Here is a 26,300-nt window from a genome sequence, read left to right on the forward strand (position 1 = left end):
TGTTCTATGTTGCATGTGTGCACTTAGTTCGGTTTAGCGTCACGTTTGTTTTGTTCATTTTGTAAGTGTTTTGTTTTTTCCTTCATTAAAAGAAGATGTATTTTTCACGCGCTGCGCCTTGGTCCTCTCTCTCTTATCAAGACGATCGTGACATGAAGGAGCCGCATACAAGCGTGACGTCGTTTTTCAAAACGCAGGTGACGCGCTACTCCTTCAGATGCTCTGAAATCAACTTCCGACAAAAACGTGCAGGAAACGACTGTCTCCATTGGCAACGAGGAGAACAAACTTTGAGTTGATGGCAACTTTGAGAAGAACAACATGGGAGATGCGGACTTCAGCAAATACGATTCAGCCCGTTTACAGGACGAATTGGCGCAGGAGAGAGAGATGAAGTAAGTACAACGTGTATTGTAAGGGAATGCATTTATAATGAGGGATACCTAAAGAAAATAGGACCTCTGAAATAGAAATGGATGGCCAACCCTTCAGTAAAGTATATTTTTACCCTCCCTGAACGCTTCAAAAAGTGACCCTCCCCTATACCCAAAATAATAATTTCAACCAAGTCGATAGCAGAGAACCTGCTGTTTACCCTCACGCGTAGACTGCCGTCGAGTGAACTGACAATCACAAAATGCAGTCAAGCCATCCGCTCTTCAGTTTCCGCCTGAATATTTATGCGCGAAAACACTACACGGTAATGCGTGTTTTTTTCTGGAAACTTAGTCATATACACAGACTTTTTAAATGTATTTTATTTAACTAGGCAAGTCAGTTAAGAACAAATTCATATTTACAACGACGGCCTACCCCGGCCAAACCCTAACCCGGTTGTGATACAGCCTGGAATCGAACCAGGGTCTGGCGCCTTAGACCGCTGCGCCACTCGGGAGGCCGTATAGAGACGATAGCTACAAATAATTCCAAGCAAACAGTTTGAAGCGACACTAATTCAATTAATCATAATCAAAATCCTACCAAATAGTTCATTTCATTTTCACGCCTTATCAAAAATGACTTTGGTTTCACGGGTAGAATGTGGTTGCAGAGGCTGCGTTAGCCTAACAGTAGTTCTGTTAAGGACATGCTAAATTGTTTACAGTCATGACATACAAACACAGCAGACACACACACACGGCTTTACAGCCGGATCTACGTGAGCGTTATATGTGTTTTAGTAGATCGTTAATCCAGTGAGATGACCGTTGCTTCCTATATTATGCCATCTAAAAATATGGGTTAATACAATTGGTTATTCTATATTTCAGTAAACTTTTAAGTAGGCTAACTTAATACAATTATAACACAGTGAACTTGGATGGTAAACATTTTGTCACGTCTGCCACTAGTACAACAATAATCTATTGTCTTTAACATTGCAAAGCATGAGTGTTGTGTGTTCGCGCTGACAAATTCAGAACGGAAACTGAGGAGCAGATGTCGATGTCTTGACCGTGTTTTGTGTTTTGCGACTGTCGGCTCACTTGACTGCAGTGGACAAACTTTAAGGGTGAAAACATATCCATTATAATAAAAACACTGCATAACTCTATCATCTTATCGAATTTGTTTTCCTTTTTATGCAATGTGCAATACTACTCATGTTACCTGATTAGAGACTAGCATCATCTTTTTTAACAAAACAACACAACATGACAAGTAATGAACGCTCTGCAGCACCTGAGATGTATTGATTTTTATACAGGTTATTGTAAAAAAAAAAAAAGACAACAGTCTTAAGTTTGGAACAGTGTTAAAGTTGTTTTATTAAATTGATCGTAACAGAACCAGTTACAACTGAAGTATCTGGTCATCAATAAACTATATATAAATCTTTTTTTTTTTTTGTCATTTGGAAAAATATCACTTTCTAATTTATTCTATTACAATCCATCGTATGGATTTTTCCAAAAGAGATTTGTTTTCTGTGATGAAGGCATGTGAATCTGCTAGGCTAAACTAACACAATAGGCATGTGAATCAGCTAGGCTAAACTAACACAATAGGCATGTGAATTAGCTAGGCTAAACTAACACAATAGGCATGTGAATTAGCTAGGCTAAACTAACACAATAGGCATGTGAATTAGCTAGGCTAAACTAACACAATAGGCATGTGAATTAGCTAGGCTAAACTAACACAATAGGCATGTGAATCAGCTAGGTTAAACTAACACAATAGGCATGTGAATTAGCTAGGCTAAACTAACACAATAGGCATGCATCTCCTGCATTTCCCCGGCATGATCCTCAAAGCAAAGACGAGCCAAACTGTATGTTTCTAAAAGTTCCAAGGCTGTAGAATGATTGTTTAGCCTAATAAGGTATTTTTTTTGTTTCATTATTATTTCATTCAAAGTATTTAATGAACATTTTATCAAGTCTAAATGCGAAATGTATAGGCATGTTGTTGATGTGTTGTTGAAATGCTGTTGTTGATGTGTTGTTGATGTGTTGTTGAAATGTTGTTGAAATGCTGTTGTTGATGTGGTGTTGATGTGGTGTTGATGTGGTGTTGATGTGGTGTTGATGTGGTGTTGATCTGTTGTTGATCTGTTGTTGTTGATTTGTTGTTGTGTTGTTGTTGTGCTGAGCGCTCCTCCAAGCCTGTAGCATGTCTCAAATGCTTAACAATTTATTTCTTAAATGTCCTTGAAATAATAATATAGCCTAAATAATTATGCTATCTGGCTTTCTCCTGACTTATTTAGAGTTAGTATGTTGTTTAATAGCCTGTTGAAATGTTGAACATCAATTTGATAGTGACAGAATCACACATAACTTCCCAAGCAAAATCAAGTGCAGCCTCTGAATATCATAGAGACAAACCAAAGATATCCCCATATGCATCGGAGTCGTGTCTTTCCCCAGCATTTTACTGCATGTTTCTAGCGCAAAGCATTGGGGACTAAAGCGTCATTATGAATCACTTGATATAATCAGGTCCATACATTTGTTTTCAACATCTTAAGCTAACATTTTCTTTAGCGAAAGCCACAATACCCTCACAATAACCTCTCAATATACCCTCACAATACCCCCTCAATATACCCTCACATACCCCCTCAATATACCCTCACAATGCCCCCTCAGTATACACTCACATACCCTCACAATACCCCCTCACATACCCTCACATACCTCCTCAATATACCCTCACAATACCCTCTCACATACCCCCTCAATATACCTTCACATACCCCCTCAATATACCCTCACATACCCCCTTAATTCGAGCCCTGGTTTTATCCTAACACGCCGAGTGTCACGACTTCCGCCGAAATCGGTCCCTCTCCTTGTTCGGGTGGCGTTCGGCAGTCGACGTCACCGGTTTTCTATCCATCGCCGATCCACTTTTCATTTTCCATTTGTTTTGTCTTTGTTTTACACACCTGGTTTCAATCCCCCAATTACTTGTTCATTATTTAACCCTCTGTTCCCCCATGGTTGTTTGTGAGTGATTGTTTGTCTTGTATATGGTCCCTTATTGTGGGCTCGTAATATCGGTTTTCAACCCGAAACCTGCCCCTCCGCCTGCCCTGCCGGAAGCTGGGTCCGCGGTTTGTGGGGCCATTCAAAGTCCTGAGGAGACTGAACGAGGTATGCTACAGGTTACAGCTTCCCCCAGATTACCGTATTAATCCCTCGTTCCATGTGTCTCTCCTCATGCCGGTGGTGGCTGGTCCACTCCAGGAGTCTGAGGTGCGGGAGGTTCCTCTGCCCCCTCTGGACATCGAGGGGGTCCTGGCGTATGCTGTTCGAGCCATCCTGGACTAGAGGTGTCGGGCGAGTACCTCGTGGAGTGGGAGGAGTACGGTCCGGAGGAGAGATGCTGGGTGCCGGTGGAGTACGTCTTGGACCCTTCGTTGCTGCGGGAGTTCCACCGTCTCTACCCGGATCGCCCTGCGCCTCGTCCTCCGGGTCGTCCCCGAGTTCGGTGTCGGCGCGCGGTCAAGGGGGGGGGGGGGGTACTGTCACGACTTCCGCCGAAGCCGGTCCCTCTCCTTGTTCGGGCGGCGTTCGGCGGTCAACGTCACCGGCTTTCTAGCCATCGCCGATCCACTTTTCATTTTCCATTTGTTTTGTCTTTGTTTTACACACCTGGTTTCAATCCCCCAATTACTTGTTCATTATTTAACCCTCTGTTCCCCCATGGTTGTTTGTGAGTGATTGTTTGTCTTGTATATGGTCCGTTATTGTGGGCTCGTAATATTGTCTTGTAATTGGTAATACTTCAGTAAATACGTTGATTACTCATACCTGCTGTCCTGCGCCTGACTTATCTACACCAGCTACACACAGGATCGTTTACACCGAGCCCTTCACTGACACTGAGCTATTTAAGGGGCGCATGGTGATTGACGGAATTGGCTGACAAAATCTATGGATAGTAGACTATAATTTTACCTCTTCATTCTTGAAAAGGAAGAAATAGCCTCCAACACAACGCCTTCTTGTTGTTAGTAGCCTAAAGTCAAATTAAAATGAAGACTGTTTAAATGAATTAGGCCTTCTCGAATTAACCTACATTCAGTACCCATGCACTATCCATTTTCGCTGCTGCCGCTTCATAGTAATATAAGTTTTGTAAATGACTTAAATATGGCTTATTGTGAGGTCAATAACTCTGATAAATAGCTTCATTATGGGCAACGAAACATTGTTTTTAATCAAATCATTTATAGCAGTAACAAGCTTACCTCCAGTCCTAGTCTTCTCTGCACTCTTCCTCTAAATCTGAACAGGACATCAGTAGGCCTTGTACACGTGAACAGATATGACATTTTTTGAGGGACAAATACATTTTATTTTCGTGAGGAAGCCTTTGACTCGCCTGCTGAAGTACCACCGTACACAGCATAGACATTGGTCAGGCAGCACAAACAGGTTTAAATTAGCAAGAGCAGGATTGGCAATGTCTATCCATTGCAGTGTGTAATGCAGTGTAGACTAGTTTTATATACACCATCCCAGCAGCGCAAATAACTTGGAAAGAAAGTACAATTTTCTTACAAATATAACTTTGCCCTGTCAATCAATCAATCAAATGTATTTATAAAGCCCTTTTTACATCATCCGATGTCACAAAGTGCTGTACAGAAACCCAGGCTAAAACCCCAAAACAACAAGCAATGCAGATGTAGAAGCACGGTGACAAAGGAAAAACTCTCTACGAAGGCCAGAACCTAGGAAGAAACCTAGAGAGGAACCAGGCTCTCCGAGCATCCTCTTGGTATATCCTAGGCTTGCAGCCTATAGTGAAAGGTTAAGGATAATTTGATAGCGATTACACAAGGCGTACTTGATATTGCGCACCCAGCAGAGAATGAGGGGCAGCATCGGGCACAAATCAAGATACAATAAAGCAACTCATTCTCAATGACTGAGCAATATGACATTTTATCGATTGTAAATTACATGACCCTCTCCTGGAGTAAAACATCAATAAATACTAATCCCCCCCCCATGACTGAAATTGAAAAGGCATGACCCTCCCCCATTTTCCTCTGGGTCAATAATGGTAGTTATACTATCACCAATCCACATTAAATGCCCATACCTCTCTCTCTCTCTCTCTCTCGTTTCCCTCCTGCCTGTAGAGAGATGCTGCAGGAGTCTGTGTGTGATCTGAGGAGCACCATGACAGAGTTGGAGGAGAGCCTAAACAGTGTGAACCTTGAGGGTGAGTCTGTATGGTGTGTGTGGGCAGGGAGGGTGAGTCTGTATGGTGTGTGTGTGGACAGGGAGGGTGAGTCTGTATAATGTGTGTGAACAGGGAGGGTGAGTCTGTATGGTGTGTGTGAACAGGGAGGGTGAGTCTGTATGGTGTGTGTGAACAGGGAGGGTGAGTCTGTATGGTGTGTGTGTCACTGTGGACAGGGAGAGTGAGTCTGTATGGTGTGTGTGAACAGGGAGGGTGAGTCTGTATGGTGTGTGTGAACAGGGAGGGTGAGTCTGTATGGTGTGTGTGAACAGGGAGGGTGAGTCTGTATGGTGTGTGTGAACAGGGAGGGTGAGTCTGTATGGTGTGTGTGAACAGGGAGGGTGAGTCTGTATGGTGTGTGTGGACAGGGAGGGTGAGTCTGTATGGTGTGTGTGTGGACAGGGAGGGTGAGTCTGTATGGTGTGTGAGAACAGGGAGAGTGAGTCTGTATGGTGTGTGTGGACAAGGAGGCATCCCCAATTAGGATCCCCAATTAGCTGCTGCCAAGGCAACGGCTACTCTTCCTGGGGTCCAAACAGGAATCAAAACAGTCTCTTGTGTTGTACCGATGAGTGTCCGAACCGTGGGCCAACTGCTTGAACAGACAGTTCAGTACCTTTCATCCATCAACACCTCACACAAAGACCAATAGAGATGCACCTCAATCTCTCTCTCTCTTATTATCAATTTCTTTCTTTCTTTTAAAAGCTAATTTCCTGCAATTCTACACATTTCCCATGTCTTTATGTGTGTTCATGTGATGTCAGGAGTCGAATCCCCGCCCCCCAAACATGTTTAGAGTTTTACTGTTGCCTGGTGGTTAGTAGTGTTGCTATGGCAGCTGAAGCATGGCTCCGTGTGAGAAGGTCACGTCCATGTTCAGTGAACTAATGGAATAAACACACAAGCCTGTTCACTTGATTAAATATGATATAGCAACATATGTTACATTAAACTACATTACATCGTGTAGTGTAATGCATGTTGAGTGTGGGATGGGATGTGTATCTTCCTGCCAGGTAACGAGTGGAAGACCCGATACGACACGCAGTTGGAGCTGAACGGTCAGCTGGAACGTCAGATCACACTTGTTCACGAAAAAATGGAGGACCTGCAGAGAAACCCCATGGGTAATAGGAAGGACATGTTAAACACACGCACACACACACACACTAAACACACACACACCCACTAAACACACACGCACACAAGGAAAATGATTTTGTGGATTTTTAGGGTGCTTTTGAGGTGACCCCACATGTTTTCTATGTGTCTTTGCAGATCGATTAGCCTCAATACGATCCTATTATGAGGTTCCAGTGGTGAGTTCTTACATATATTGGACTGTATATTTTATGGTATATTATATAATATACTGCATATTATAGATATTATATTATATACTGCATGTTAGATATATATATATTATATTATATACTGTATATTAAAGATATGATATTATATACTGTATATTATAGATATTATATTATATACTGTATATTATAGATATGATATTATATACTGCATATTATAGATAGTATATTATATACTGTATATTATAGATATGATATTATATACTGCATATTATAGATAGTATATTATATACTGTATATTATAGATATTATATTATAAACTGCATATTATAGATATTATATAATGTACTATATATTATAGATATTATATTATATACTGCATATTATATAATGTATATTATAGATATTATATAATGTACTATATATTATAGATATTATATTATATACTGCATATTATAGATATTATATAATGTATATTATAGATATGATATTATATACTGCATATTATAGTTATTATATAATGTATATTATAGATATGATATTATATACTGCATATTATAGATATTATATACTGCATATTATAGTTATTATATACTGTATATTATAGATATGATATTATATACTGCATATTATAGATATTATATAATGTATATTATAGATATGATATTATATACTGCATATTATAGATATTATATAATGTATATTATAGTTATTATATACTGTATATTATAGATATGATATTATATACTGCATATTATAGATATTATATAATGTATATTATAGTTATTATATACTGTATATTATAGATATGATATTATATACTGCATATTATAGATATTATATAATGTATATTATAGTTATTATATACTGTATATTATAGATATGATATTATATACTGCATATTATAGATATTATATAATGTATATTATAGTTATTATATACTGTATATTATAGATATGATATTATATACTGCATATTATAGATATTATATAATGTATATTATAGTTATTATATACTGTATATTATAGATATGATATTATATACTGCATATTATAGATATTATATAATGTATATTATAGATATGATATTATATACTGCATATTATAGTTATTATATACTGCATATTATAGTTATTATATACTGTATATTATAGATATGATATTATATACTGCATATTATAGATAGTATATTATATACTGTATATTATAGATATTATATTATAAACTGCATATTATAGATAGTATATTATATACTATATATTATAGATATTATATTATATACTGCATATTATAGATATTATATGTATATTATAGATATGATATTATATACTGCATATTATAGTTATTATATACTGTATATTATAGATATGATATTATATACTGCATATTATAGATAGTATATTATATACTGTATATTATAGATATTATATTATAAACTGCATATTATAGATATTATATAATGTATATTATAGATATTATATTATATACTGCATATTATAGATATTATATAATGTATATTATAGATATGATATTATATACTGTATATTATAGATATTATATTATATACTGCATATTATAGTTATTATATTATATACTGCATATTATAGATATTATAGTATATACTGCATATTATAGTTATTATATTATATACTGCATATTATAGTTATTATATTATATACTGCATATTATAGATATTATAGTATATACTGCATATTATAGATATTATATTATATGCTACATATTATAGATATTATATTATATACTGTATATTATAGATATTATATTATATACTGTATATTATAGATATTATATTATATACTGCATATTATAGATATTATATTATATACTGTATATTATAGATATTATATTATATACTGTATATTATAGATATTATATTATATACTGCATATTATAGATATTATATAATGTATATTATAGATATTATATTATATACTGCATATTATAGATATTATATAATGTATATTATAGATATATTATATACTGTATATTATAGATATTATATTATATACTGCATGTTATATATATATATTATATTATCTACTGTATATTATAGATATTATATTATATACTGTATATTATATACTGTATATTATAGATATTATATTATATACTGCATGTTATATATATATTATATTGTATACTGTATTATATACTGTATATTATATACTGTATATTATAGATATTATATTATATACTGCATGTTATATATATTATATTATATACTGTATATTATAGACATTATATTATATACTGTATATTATATACAGCATATTATAGATATTATAGTATATACTGCATATTATAGTTATTATAGTATATACTGCATATTATAGATATTATATTATAAACTGCATATTATAGATAGTATATTATATACTATATATTATAGATATTATATTATATACTGCATATTATAGATATTATATGTATATTATAGATATGATATTATATACTGCATATTATAGTTATTATATACTGTATATTATAGATATGATATTATATACTGCATATTATAGATAGTATATTATATACTGTATATTATAGATATTATATTATAAACTGCATATTATAGATATTATATAATGTATATTATAGATATTATATTATATACTGCATATTATAGATATTATATAATGTATATTATAGATATGATATTATATACTGTATATTATAGATATTATATTATATACTGCATATTATAGTTATTATATTATATACTGCATATTATAGATATTATAGTATATACTGCATATTATAGTTATTATATTATATACTGCATATTATAGTTATTATATTATATACTGCATATTATAGATATTATAGTATATACTGCATATTATAGATATTATATTATATGCTACATATTATAGATATTATATTATATACTGTATATTATAGATATTATATTATATACTGTATATTATAGATATTCTATTATATACTGCATATTATAGATATTATAGTATATACTGCATATTATAGTTATTATAGTATATACTGTATATTATAGATATTATATTATATACTGTATATTATAGATATTATATTATAAACTGCATATTATAGATATTATATAATGTATATTATAGATATTATATTATATACTGCATATTATAGATATTATATAATGTATATTATAGATATATTATATACTGTATATTATAGATATTATATTATATACTGCATGTTATATATATATATTATATTATCTACTGTATATTATAGATATTATATTATATACTGTATATTATATACTGTATATTATAGATATTATATTATATACTGCATGTTATATATATATTATATTGTATACTGTATTATATACTGTATATTATATACTGTATATTATAGATATTATATTATATACTGCATGTTATATATATTATATTATATACTGTATATTATAGACATTATATTATATACTGTATATTATATACAGCATATTATAGATATTATAGTATATACTGCATATTATAGTTATTATAGTATATACTGCATATTATAGATATTATATTATATACTGTATATTATAGTTATTATATTATATACTGCATATTATAGTTATTATATTATATACTGCATATTATAGATATTATAGTATATACTGCATATTATAGTTATTATATTATATACTGCATATTATAGATATTATAGTATATACTGCATATTATAGATTTTATATTATATGCTACATATTATAGATATTATATTATATACTGTATATTATAGATATTCTATTATATACTGCATATTATAGATATTATAGTATATACTGCATATTATAGTTATTATAGTATATACTGTATATTATAGATATATTATATACTGTATATTATAGATATTCTATTATATACTGCATATTATAGATATTATAGTATATACTGCATATTATAGTTATTATAGTATATACTGTATATTATAGATATTATATTATATACTGTATATTATAGATATTATATTATATACTGCATATTATAGATATTATATTATATACAGTTTGTTCGGAAAGTATTCAGACCCCTTCACTTTTTCCACATTTTGTTACGTTACAGCCTTATTCTAAAATCTATTAATTAAATTGTTTTCCTCATCAATCTACCCACAATACTCCATAATGACAAAGCAAAAACATGTTTTTAGAAATGTTTCCAAATGTATAAAAAATTACAAACAGAAATACCTTATTTACGTAGGTATTCAGACCCTTTGCTATGAGACTCAAAATTGAGCTCAGGTGCATCCTGTTTCCATTGATCATCCTTGAGATGTTTCTATAACTTGATTGGAGTCCATCTGTGGTAAATTGTATTGATTAGACATCCTGTCTATATAAGGTCCCTCAAACCAAGTCATGAGGTCGAAGGAATTGTCTGTAGAGCTCCGAGACAGGATTGTACTGTATATGTTATAGACATTATATTATATACTGTATATGTTATAGATATTGTATTATATACTGTATATTTTATATATATATTATATTGACAGTCAGACAGATCCACAGAGGTGATTAGATTGACAGACAGATCCACAGAGAGGATTAGATTGACAGTCAGACAGATACACAGAGGTGATTAGATTGACAGTCAGACAGATCCACAGAGAGGATTAGATTGACAGTCAGACAGATCCACAGAGAGGATTAGAGAGAGATGAACACACAACACCAATAGAACACACAGAGAACCAACCAGTGGTGCCAGACCAGGCCAGACCAGACCAGAGCAGACCAGACCAGATCAGGCCAGGGCAGACCAGATCAGACCAGAGCAGACCAGACCAGACCAGACCAGATCAGGCCAGATCAGACAAGACCAGACCAGATCAGACCAGATCAGACCAGGTCAGACCAGAGCAGACCAGACCAGACCAGGTACAGACCAGACCAGACCAGGCCAGCTGCCACTTTAGATGACTCTGCTGATGTAGACAGAATAAACCTGACTTTAATCACAGCTCAGTAATCACTGGATTACACACTAAACCAGATACACACCGACAAAACAGTAAGGAGTGTGTTGTGTGTGTGTGTGTGTGTGTGTGTGTGTGTGTGTGTGTGTGTGTGTGTGTGTGTGTGTGTGTGTGTGTGTGTGTGTGTGTGTGTGTGTGTGTGTGTGTGTGTGTGTGTGTGTCTGAGCACGCCTGGCAGATGGTAATTAGCATATCTGGGGAGGGTGAATGTGATCTGCATGAGAGAGAGAGAGAGAGAGAGAGAGAGAGAGAGAGAGAGAGAGAGAGAGAGAGAGAGAGAGAGAGAGAGAGAGAGAGAGTTTCCATTCAAAATGAAGGGAGAGATGGAGAGGGTTACACGTTCTACCTGCTATTCTCTAGTCAGAATAACAGTTGTTTGTTAGTTGGCGCTAACAACAGAAGGTTAAAGATGTCCTCCAGCCATTTAAATAAAAATAACGATATGCCAAGTATAAATACAGTAAAGTACACACACTAAATACATTCAAGTATAAATACAGTAAAGTACACACACTAAATACATTCAAGTATAAATACAGTAAAGTACACACACTAAATACATTCAAGTATAAATACAGTAAAGTACACACACTAAATACATTCAAGTATAAATACAGTAAAGTACACACACTAAATACATTCAAGTATAAATACAGTAAAGTACACACACTAAATACATTCAAGTATAAATACAGTAAAGTACACACACTAAATACTTTAAAGTGTCACTCCGGTCTCCTTTTCACCTCATTTAACAACTAATTTCCTTAACATAAGGCACATCTCAATAGTTGATCTCGGTAAGTCATGACATAGTGTGTGTCTTTTGATTAAAATAACAATTTCCCTAATAGCCCTGTTTCCATGGACACATCTGAAATCGGGCTACTGATTGGACTCTGATAAATGCAGAAAATCAAAAATCAAAAGAAACCAATCAAAATAGAGCTTCTACCACATCGACCATGTTATTTTTGGGAAGCATATTTGATTCTGAGTTCGGACATAAAAAGTTTGTATGTGACAATTACTATGAAATTTGTATGTGACAATTACTATGAAGTTTGTATGTGACAATTACTTCTAAGAGGCACGTTCAATTGCTCCGAACTCACTTCACTTGTGCTAAAGAGGGAGGCTCGCTCGGTTAGTGCTATCACATGCACAAATGAAGTACACTGACGACACTGAATTTAAAGGTGTTTACATGTCTTAATAATTCGAAAGATTACTCAGAAAACCAGGTGTTTTAATCGGAGAATGTTCACTGAATGCCCTACACCTTGAAGTTCGCAGCTATGTGTAAAAAACACTATTTTGCTCAAAACATTTTTTTTTTTACCCTTTTATTGTGTGTACTTTACTGTATTTATCATTGGGATATTGCTTTTCAACAGGAAAAGTAATAAAAAAATGGTTAGAGGATGTCTTTCAGTAGGATCAGACCATTATGGCTGCGGTGTGTTCTCTAGTCTAGTGGTGCGATGCTAGCTAGCCTCGGTGACCTCTTTCTGTTCACTAGTCTAGTGTTGCGATGCTAGCTAACCTCACTGACCTCTTTCTGTTCTCTAGTCTAGTGTTGCGATGCTAGCTAGCCTCGGTGACCTCTTTCTGTTCTCTAGTCTAGTGTTGCGATGCTAGCTAGCCTCGGTGACCTCTTTCTGTTCTCTAGTCTAGTGTTGCGATGCTAGCTAACCTCACTGACCTCTTTCTGTTCTCTAGTCTAGTGTTGCGATGCTAGCTAACCTCACTGACCTCTTTCTGTTCTCTAGTCTAGTGGCGCGATGCTAGCTAGCCTCGGAGACCTCTTTCTGTTCTCTAGTCTAGCGACATCTAGCGGATGTTACTGATGTTACTGACGTATCTGACGTATCTGACGTTACTGACGTATCTGACGTATCTGACGTATCTGACGTTACTGACGTATCTGACGTTACTGACGTATCTGACCTAACTGACGTTACTGACGTATCTGACCTAACTGACGTTACTGACCTAACTGATGTTACTGACGTATCTGACCTAACTGACGTTACTGACCTAACTGACGTTGCTGACGTTGCTGACGTTACTGACCTAACTGATGTTACTGACGTATCTGACGTTACTGACATATCTGACCTAACTGATGTTACTGACGTTACTGACATATCTGACCTAACTGATGTTACTGACGTTACTGATGTTACTGACGTTACTGATGTTTGTGATGTTTCTGCGAAGAACAGACATTTGTTTGTCTTCTGCTGTCATTACTCGACATGTCAATCATGACTCTGTCTCTGTTTGATGACTATACCAGGAGTTAACCTGGACAGGGAAACCTCTGGGCCCTGTACATGACTAGACCAGGAGTTAACCTGGACAGGGAAACCTCTGGGCCCTGTACATGACTAGACCAGGAGTTAACCTGGACAGGGAAACCTCTGGGCCCTGTACATGACTAGACCAGGAGTTAACCTGGACAGGGAAACCTCTGGGCCCTGTAGTTGTAGTTCTAGTGGTCAGGTGGTCATGGTGTGTCTGACTCTATTTCCCAGGATGCACTGAGGCAGAGGCTGAAGGTCCTGACCAATGAGAAGGCAGCGCTGCAGGGTCAGCTGTTAGACTGCAGACTGAGGATTGAACAGGAGGGGAAGGTCTCTCTCTCTCTCTCTCTCTCTCTCTCTCTCTCTCTCTCTCTCTCTCTAATCTGCCAGTATTAGCGCCTACTAATCTATAATCCCGTTCTGTTTTTCATCCATATAGCCACACAGCACACTGAACATCCCATGTGACGTTTCGTATAGCCACACAGCACACTGAACATCCCATGTGACGTTTCGTATAGCCACACAGCACACTGAACATCCCATGTGACGTTTCGTATAGCCACACAGCACACTGAACATCCCATGTGACGTTTCGTATAGCCACACAGCACACTGAACATCCCATGTGACGTTTCGTATAGCCACACAGCACACTGAACATCCCATGTGACGTTTCGTATAGCCACACAGCACACTGAACATCCCATGTGACGTTTCGTATAGCCACACAGCACACTGAACATCCCATGTGACGTTTCGTATAGCCACACAGCACACTGAACATCCCATGTGACGTTTCGTATAGCCACACAGCACACTGAACATCCCATGTGACGTTTCGTATAGCCACACAGCACACTGAACATCCCATGTGACGTTTCGTATAGCCACACAGCACACTGAACATCCCATGTGACGTTTCGTATAGCCACACAGCACACTGAACATCCCATGTGACGTTTCGTATAGCCACACAGCACACTGAACATCCCATGTGACGTTTCATATAGCCACACAGCACACTGAACATCCCATGTGACGTTTCATATAGCCACACAGCACACTGAACATCCCATGTGACGTTTCATATAGCCACACAGCACACTGAACATCCCATGTGACGTTTCATATAGCCACACAGCACACTGAACATCCCATGTGACGTTTCATATAGCCACACAGCACACTGAACATCCCATGTGACGTTTCATATAGCCACACAGCACACTGAACATCCCATGTGACGTTTCATATAGCCACACAGCACACTGAACATCCCATGTGACGTTTCATATAGCCACACAGCACACTGAACATCCCATGTGACGTTTCATATAGCCACACAGCACACTGAACATCCCATGTGACGTTTCATATAGCCACACAGCACACTGAACATCCCATGTGACGTTTCATATAGCCACACAGCACACTGAACATCCCATGTGACGTTTCATATAGCCACACAGCACACTGAACATCCCATGTGACGTTTCATATAGCCACACAGCACACTGAACATCCCATGTGACGTTTCATATAGCCACACAGCACACTGAACATCCCATGTGACGTTTCATATAGCCACACAGCACACTGAACATCCCATGTGACGTTTCATATAGCCACACAGCACACTGAACATCCCATGTGACGTTTCATATAGCCACACAGCACACTGAACATCCCATGTGACGTTTCATATAGCCACACAGCACACTGAACATCCCATGTGACGTTTCATATAGCCACACAGCACACTGAACATCCCATGTGACGTTTCATATAGCCACACAGCACACTGAACATCCCATGTGACGTTTCATATAGCCACACAGCACACTGAACATCCCATGTGACGTTTCATATAGCCACACAGCACACTGAACATCCCATGTGACGTTTCATATAGCCACACAGCACACTGAACATCCCATGTGACGTTTCATATAGCCACACAGCACACTGAACATCCCATGTGACGTTTCATATAGCCACACAGCACACTGAACATCCCATGTGACGTTTCATATAGCCACACAGCACACTGAACATCCCATGTGACGTTTCATATAGCCACACAGCACACTGAACATCCCATGTGACGTTTCATATAGCCACACAGCACACTGAACATCCCATGTGACGTTTCATATAGCCACACAGCACACTGAACATCCCATGTGACGTTTCATATAGCCACACAGCACACTGAACATCCCATGTGACGTTTCATATAGCCACACAGCACACTGAACATCCCATGTGACGTTTCATATAGCCACACAGCACACTGAACATCCCATGTGACGTTTCATATAGCCACACAGCACACTGAACATCCCATGTGACGTTTCATATAGCCACACAGCACACTGAACATCCCATGTGACGTTTCATATAGCCACACAGCACACTGAACATCCCATGTGACGTTTCATATAGCCACACAGCACACTGAACATCCCATGTGACGTTTCATATAGCCACACAGCACACTGAACATCCCATGTGACGTTTCATATAGCCACACAGCACACTGAACATCCCATGTGACGTTTCATATAGCCACACAGCACACTGAACATCCCATGTGACGTTTCATATAGCCACACAGCACACTGAACATCCCATGTGACGTTTCATATAGCCACACAGCACACTGAACATCCCATGTGACGTTTCATATAGCCACACAGCACACTGAACATCCCATGTGACGTTTCATATAGCCACACAGCACACTGAACATCCCATGTGACGTTTCATATAGCCACACAGCACACTGAACATCCCATGTGACGTTTCATATAGCCACACAGCACACTGAACATCCCATGTGACGTTTCATATAGCCACACAGCACACTGAACATCCCATGTGACGTTTCATATAGCCACACAGCACACTGAACATCCCATGTGACGTTTCATATAGCCACACAGCACACTGAACATCCCATGTGACGTTTCATATAGCCACACAGCACACTGAACATCCCATGTGACGTTTCATACAGCCACACAGCACACTGAACATCCCATGTGACGTTTCATACAGCCACACAGCACACTGAACATCCCATGTGACGTTTCATACAGCCACACAGCACACTGAACATCCCATGTGACGTTTCATACAGCCACACAGCACACTGAACATCCCATGTGACGTTTCATACAGCCACACAGCACACTGAACATCCCATGTGACGTTTCATACAGCCACACAGCACACTGAACATCCCATGTGACGTTTCGTACAGCCACACAGCACACTGAACATCCCATGTGACGTTTCGTACAGCCACACAGCACACTGAACATCCCATGTGACGTTTCGTACAGCCACACAGCACACTGAACATCCCATGTGACGTTTCGTACAGCCACACAGCACACTGAACATCCCATGTGACGTTTCGTACAGCCACACAGCACACTGAACATCCCATGTGACGTTTCGTACAGCCACACAGCACACTGAACATCCCATGTGACGTTTCGTACAGCCACACAGCACACTGAACATCCCATGTGACGTTTCGTACAGCCACACAGCACACTGAACATCCCATGTGACGTTTCGTACAGCCACACAGCACACTGAACATCCCATGTGACGTTTCGTACAGCCACACAGCACACTGAACATCCCATGTGACGTTTCGTACAGCCACACAGCACACTGAACATCCCATGTGACGTTTCGTACAGCCACACAGCACACTGAACATCCCATGTGACGTTTCGTACAGCCACACAGCACACTGAACATCCCATGTGACGTTTCGTATAGCCACACAGCACACTGAACATCCCATGTGACGTTTCGTATAGCCACACAGCACACTGAACATCCCATGTGACGTTTCGTATAGCCACACAGCACACTGAACATCCCATGTGACGTTTCGTATAGCCACACAGCACACTGAACATCCCATGTGACGTTTCGTATAGCCACACAGCACACTGAACATCCCATGTGACGTTTCGTATAGCCACACAGCACACTGAACATCCCATGTGACGTTTCGTGTAGCCACACAGCACACTGAACATCCCATGTGACGTTTCGTGTAGCCACACAGCACACTGAACATCCCATGTGACGTTTCGTATAGCCACACAGCACACTGAACATCCCATGTGACGTTTCGTATAGCCACACAGCACACTGAACATCCCATGTGACGTTTCGTATAGCCACACAGCACACTGAACATCCCATGTGACGTTTCATATAGCCACACAGCACACTGAACATCCCATGTGACGTTTCATATAGCCACACAGCACACTGAACATCCCATGTGACGTTTCATATAGCCACACAGCACACTGAACATCCCATGTGACGTTTCATATAGCCACACAGCACACTGAACATCCCATGTGACGTTTCATATAGCCACACAGCACACTGAACATCCCATGTGACGTTTCATATAGCCACACAGCACACTGAACATCCCATGTGACGTTTCATATAGCCACACAGCACACTGAACATCCCATGTGACGTTTCATATAGCCACACAGCACACTGAACATCCCATGTGACGTTTCATATAGCCACACAGCACACTGAACATCCCATGTGACGTTTCATATAGCCACACAGCACACTGAACATCCCATGTGACGTTTCATATAGCCACACAGCACACTGAACATCCCATGTGACGTTTCATATAGCCACACAGCACACTGAACATCCCATGTGACGTTTCATATAGCCACACAGCACACTGAACATCCCATGTGACGTTTCATATAGCCACACAGCACACTGAACATCCCATGTGACGTTTCATATAGCCACACAGCACACTGAACATCCCATGTGACGTTTCATATAGCCACACAGCACACTGAACATCCCATGTGACGTTTCATATAGCCACACAGCACACTGAACATCCCATGTGACGTTTCATATAGCCACACAGCACACTGAACATCCCATGTGACGTTTCATATAGCCACACAGCACACTGAACATCCCATGTGACGTTTCATATAGCCACACAGCACACTGAACATCCCATGTGACGTTTCATATAGCCACACAGCACACTGAACATCCCATGTGACGTTTCATATAGCCACACAGCACACTGAACATCCCATGTGACGTTTCATATAGCCACACAGCACACTGAACATCCCATGTGACGTTTCATATAGCCACACAGCACACTGAACATCCCATGTGACGTTTCATATAGCCACACAGCACACTGAACATCCCATGTGACGTTTCATATAGCCACACAGCACACTGAACATCCCATGTGACGTTTCATATAGCCACACAGCACACTGAACATCCCATGTGACGTTTCATATAGCCACACAGCACACTGAACATCCCATGTGACGTTTCATATAGCCACACAGCACACTGAACATCCCATGTGACGTTTCATATAGCCACACAGCACACTGAACATCCCATGTGACGTTTCATATAGCCACACAGCACACTGAACATCCCATGTGACGTTTCATATAGCCACACAGCACACTGAACATCCCATGTGACGTTTCATATAGCCACACAGCACACTGAACATCCCATGTGACGTTTCATATAGCCACACAGCACACTGAACATCCCATGTGACGTTTCATATAGCCACACAGCACACTGAACATCCCATGTGACGTTTCATATAGCCACACAGCACACTGAACATCCCATGTGACGTTTCATATAGCCACACAGCACACTGAACATCCCATGTGACGTTTCATATAGCCACACAGCACACTGAACATCCCATGTGACGTTTCATATAGCCACACAGCACACTGAACATCCCATGTGACGTTTCATATAGCCACACAGCACACTGAACATCCCATGTGACGTTTCATATAGCCACACAGCACACTGAACATCCCATGTGACGTTTCATATAGCCACACAGCACACTGAACATCCCATGTGACGTTTCATATAGCCACACAGCACACTGAACATCCCATGTGACGTTTCATATAGCCACACAGCACACTGAACATCCCATGTGACGTTTCATATAGCCACACAGCACACTGAACATCCCATGTGACGTTTCATATAGCCACACAGCACACTGAACATCCCATGTGACGTTTCATATAGCCACACAGCACACTGAACATCCCATGTGACGTTTCATATAGCCACACAGCACACTGAACATCCCATGTGACGTTTCATATAGCCACACAGCACACTGAACATCCCATGTGACGTTTCATATAGCCACACAGCACACTGAACATCCCATGTGACGTTTCATATAGCCACACAGCACACTGAACATCCCATGTGACGTTTCATATAGCCACACAGCACACTGAACATCCCATGTGACGTTTCATATAGCCACACAGCACACTGAACATCCCATGTGACGTTTCATATAGCCACACAGCACACTGAACATCCCATGTGACGTTTCATATAGCCACACAGCACACTGAACATCCCATGTGACGTTTCATATAGCCACACAGCACACTGAACATCCCATGTGACGTTTCATATAGCCACACAGCACACTGAACATCCCATGTGACGTTTCATACAGCCACACAGCACACTGAACATCCCATGTGACGTTTCATACAGCCACACAGCACACTGAACATCCCATGTGACGTTTCATACAGCCACACAGCACACTGAACATCCCATGTGACGTTTCATACAGCCACACAGCACACTGAACATCCCATGTGACGTTTCATACAGCCACACAGCACACTGAACATCCCATGTGACGTTTCATACAGCCACACAGCACACTGAACATCCCATGTGACGTTTCATACAGCCACACAGCACACTGAACATCCCATGTGACGTTTCATACAGCCACACAGCACACTGAACATCCCATGTGACGTTTCATACAGCCACACAGCACACTGAACATCCCATGTGACGTTTCGTACAGCCACAAAGCACACTGAACATCCCATGTGACGTTTCGTACAGCCACACAGCACACTGAACATCCCATGTGACGTTTCGTACAGCCACACAGCACACTGAACATCCCATGTGACGTTTCGTACAGCCACACAGCACACTGAACATCCCATGTGACGTTTCGTACAGCCACACAGCACACTGAACATCCCATGTGACGTTTCGTACAGCCACACAGCACACTGAACATCCCATGTGACGTTTCGTACAGCCACACAGCACACTGAACATCCCATGTGACGTTTCGTACAGCCACACAGCACACTGAACATCCCATGTGACGTTTCGTACAGCCACACAGCACACTGAACATCCCATGTGACGTTTCGTACAGCCACACAGCACACTGAACATCCCATGTGACGTTTCGTACAGCCACACAGCACACTGAACATCCCATGTGACGTTTCGTATAGCCACACAGCACACTGAACATCCCATGTGACGTTTCGTATAGCCACACAGCACACTGAACATCCCATGTGACGTTTCGTATAGCCACACAGCACACTGAACATCCCATGTGACGTTTCGTATAGCCACACAGCACACTGAACATCCCATGTGACGTTTCGTATAGCCACACAGCACACTGAACATCCCATGTGACGTTTCGTATAGCCACACAGCACACTGAACATCCCATGTGACGTTTCGTATAGCCACACAGCACACTGAACATCCCATGTGACGTTTCGTGTAGCCACACAGCACACTGAACATCCCATGTGACGTTTCGTATAGCCACACAGCACACTGAACATCCCATGTGACGTTTCGTATAGCCACACAGCACACTGAACATCCCATGTGACGTTTCGTATAGCCACACAGCACACTGAACATCCCATGTGACGTTTCGTATAGCCACACAGCACACTGAACATCCCATGTGACGTTTCGTATAGCCACACAGCACACTGAACATCCCATGTGACGTTTCATATAGCCACACAGCACACTGAACATCCCATGTGACGTTTCATATAGCCACACAGCACACTGAACATCCCATGTGACGTTTCATATAGCCACACAGCACACTGAACATCCCATGTGACGTTTCATATAGCCACACAGCACACTGAACATCCCATGTGACGTTTCATATAGCCACACAGCACACTGAACATCCCATGTGACGTTTCATATAGCCACACAGCACACTGAACATCCCATGTGACGTTTCATATAGCCACACAGCACACTGAACATCCCATGTGACGTTTCATATAGCCACACAGCACACTGAACATCCCATGTGACGTTTCATATAGCCACACAGCACACTGAACATCCCATGTGACGTTTCATATAGCCACACAGCACACTGAACATCCCATGTGACGTTTCATATAGCCACACAGCACACTGAACATCCCATGTGACGTTTCATATAGCCACACAGCACACTGAACATCCCATGTGACGTTTCATATAGCCACACAGCACACTGAACATCCCATGTGACGTTTCATATAGCCACACAGCACACTGAACATCCCATGTGACGTTTCATATAGCCACACAGCACACTGAACATCCCATGTGACGTTTCATATAGCCACACAGCACACTGAACATCCCATGTGACGTTTCATATAGCCACACAGCACACTGAACATCCATGTGACGTTTCATATAGCCACACAGCACACTGAACATCCCATGTGACGTTTCATATAGCCACACAGCACACTGAACATCCCATGTGACGTTTCATATAGCCACACAGCACACTGAACATCCCATGTGACGTTTCATATAGCCACACAGCACACTGAACATCCCATGTGACGTTTCATATAGCCACACAGCACACTGAACATCCCATGTGACGTTTCATATAGCCACACAGCACACTGAACATCCCATGTGACGTTTCATATAGCCACACAGCACACTGAACATCCCATGTGACGTTTCATATAGCCACACAGCACACTGAACATCCCATGTGACGTTTCATATAGCCACACAGCACACTGAACATCCCATGTGACGTTTCATATAGCCACACAGCACACTGAACATCCCATGTGACGTTTCATATAGCCACACAGCACACTGAACATCCCATGTGACGTTTCATATAGCCACACAGCACACTGAACATCCCATGTGACGTTTCATATAGCCACACAGCACACTGAACATCCCATGTGACGTTTCATATAGCCACACAGCACACTGAACATCCCATGTGACGTTTCATATAGCCACACAGCACACTGAACATCCCATGTGACGTTTCATATAGCCACACAGCACACTGAACATCCCATGTGACGTTTCATATAGCCACACAGCACACTGAACATCCCATGTGACGTTTCATATAGCCACACAGCACACTGAACATCCCATGTGACGTTTCATATAGCCACACAGCACACTGAACATCCCATGTGACGTTTCATATAGCCACACAGCACACTGAACATCCCATGTGACGTTTCATATAGCCACACAGCACACTGAACATCCCATGTGACGTTTCATATAGCCACACAGCACACTGAACATCCCATGTGACGTTTCATATAGCCACACAGCACACTGAACATCCCATGTGACGTTTCATATAGCCACACAGCACACTGAACATCCCATGTGACGTTTCATACAGCCACACAGCACACTGAACATCCCATGTGACGTTTCATACAGCCACACAGCACACTGAACATCCCATGTGACGTTTCATACAGCCACACAGCACACTGAACATCCCATGTGACGTTTCATACAGCCACACAGCACACTGAACATCCCATGTGACGTTTCATACAGCCACACAGCACACTGAACATCCCATGTGACGTTTCATACAGCCACACAGCACACTGAACATCCCATGTGACGTTTCATACAGCCACACAGCACACTGAACATCCCATGTGACGTTTCATACAGCCACACAGCACACTGAACATCCCGTGTGACGTTTCATACAGCCACACAGCACACTGAACATCCCGTGTGACGTTTCATACAGCCACACAGCACACTGAACATCCCGTGTGACGTTTCATACAGCCACACAGCACACTGAACATCCCGTGTGACGTTTCATACAGCCACACAGCACACTGAACATCCCGTGTGACGTTTCATACAGCCACACAGCACACTGAACATCCCGTGTGACGTTTCATACAGCCACACAGCACACTGAACATCCCGTGTGACGTTTCATACAGCCACACAGCACACTGAACATCCCGTGTGACGTTTCATACAGCCACACAGCACACTGAACATCCCGTGTGACGTTTCATACAGCCACACAGCACACTGAACATCCCGTGTGACGTTTCATACAGCCACACAGCACACTGAACATCCCGTGTGACGTTTCATACAGCCACACAGCACACTGAACATCCCGTGTGACGTTTCATACAGCCACACAGCACACTGAACATCCCGTGTGACGTTTCATACAGCCACACAGCACACTGAACATCCCGTGTGACGTTTCATACAGCCACACAGCACACTGAACATCCCGTGTGACGTTTCATACAGCCACACAGCACACTGAACATCCCGTGTGACGTTTCATACAGCCACACAGCACACTGAACATCCCGTGTGACGTTTCATACAGCCACACAGCACACTGAACATCCCGTGTGACGTTTCATACAGCCACACAGCACACTGAACATCCCGTGTGACGTTTCATACAGCCACACAGCACACTGAACATCCCGTGTGACGTTTCATACAGCCACACAGCACACTGAACATCCCGTGTGACGTTTCATACAGCCACACAGCACACTGAACATCCCGTGTGACGTTTCATACAGCCACACAGCACACTGAACATCCCGTGTGACGTTTCATACAGCCACACAGCACACTGAACATCCCGTGTGACGTTTCATACAGCCACACAGCACACTGAACATCCCGTGTGACGTTTCATACAGCCACACAGCACACTGAACATCCCGTGTGACGTTTCATACAGCCACACAGCACACTGAACATCCCGTGTGACGTTTCATACAGCCACACAGCACACTGAACATCCCGTGTGACGTTTCATACAGCCACACAGCACACTGAACATCCCGTGTGACGTTTCATACAGCCACACAGCACACTGAACATCCCGTGTGACGTTTCATACAGCCACACAGCACACTGAACATCCCGTGTGACGTTTCATACAGCCACACAGCACACTGAACATCCCGTGTGACGTTTCATATAGCCACACAGCACACTGAACATCCCGTGTGACGTTTCATATAGCCACACAGCACACTGAACATCCCGTGTGACGTTTCATATAGCCACACAGCACACTGAACATCCCGTGTGACGTTTCATATAGCCACACAGCACACTGAACATCCCGTGTGACGTTTCATATAGCCACACAGCACACTGAACATCCCGTGTGACGTTTCATATAGCCACACAGCACACTGAACATCCCGTGTGACGTTTCATATAGCCACACAGCACACTGAACATCCCGTGTGACGTTTCATATAGCCACACAGCACACTGAACATCCCGTGTGACGTTTCATATAGCCACACAGCACACTGAACATCCCGTGTGACGTTTCATATAGCCACACAGCACACTGAACATCCCGTGTGACGTTTCATATAGCCACACAGCACACTGAACATCCCGTGTGACGTTTCATATAGCCACACAGCACACTGAACATCCCGTGTGACGTTTCATATAGCCACACAGCACACTGAACATCCCGTGTGGCGTTTCATATAGCCACACAGCACACTGAACATCCCGTGTGGCGTTTCATATAGCCACACAGCACACTGAACATCCCGTGTGACGTTTCATATAGCCACACAGCACACTGAACATCCCGTGTGACGTTTCATATAGCCACACAGCACACTGAACATCCCATGTGACGTTTCATATAGCCACACAGCACACTGAACATCCCATGTGACGTTTCATATAGCCACACAGCACACTGAACATCC

At 40.6% G+C, this 26,300-nt stretch overlaps 1 protein-coding gene across 1 annotated transcript in view; it reads left to right on the top strand.

Annotated features, from left to right (window-relative positions):
- The first annotated feature begins 5,642 nt into the window (after nt 1–5,642).
- The window catches only part of ccdc169 (coiled-coil domain containing 169), a 23,057-nt gene continuing 2,399 nt past the window's right edge, over nt 5,643–26,300 (top strand). Inside the window, exons 1-4 of the mRNA XM_038964794.1 lie at nt 5,643–5,685; nt 6,726–6,836; nt 6,988–7,028; nt 14,551–14,649. Coding sequence (XP_038820722.1) covers nt 5,643–5,685; nt 6,726–6,836; nt 6,988–7,028; nt 14,551–14,649 — 294 coding nt within the window. The remainder of the gene's footprint in view (nt 5,686–6,725; nt 6,837–6,987; nt 7,029–14,550; nt 14,650–26,300) is intronic.

The sequence above is a fragment of the Salvelinus namaycush genome, chromosome 26, assembly GCF_016432855.1.
Source record: "Salvelinus namaycush isolate Seneca chromosome 26, SaNama_1.0, whole genome shotgun sequence".
In the NCBI taxonomy this organism is placed as follows: domain Eukaryota; kingdom Metazoa; phylum Chordata; class Actinopteri; order Salmoniformes; family Salmonidae; genus Salvelinus; species Salvelinus namaycush.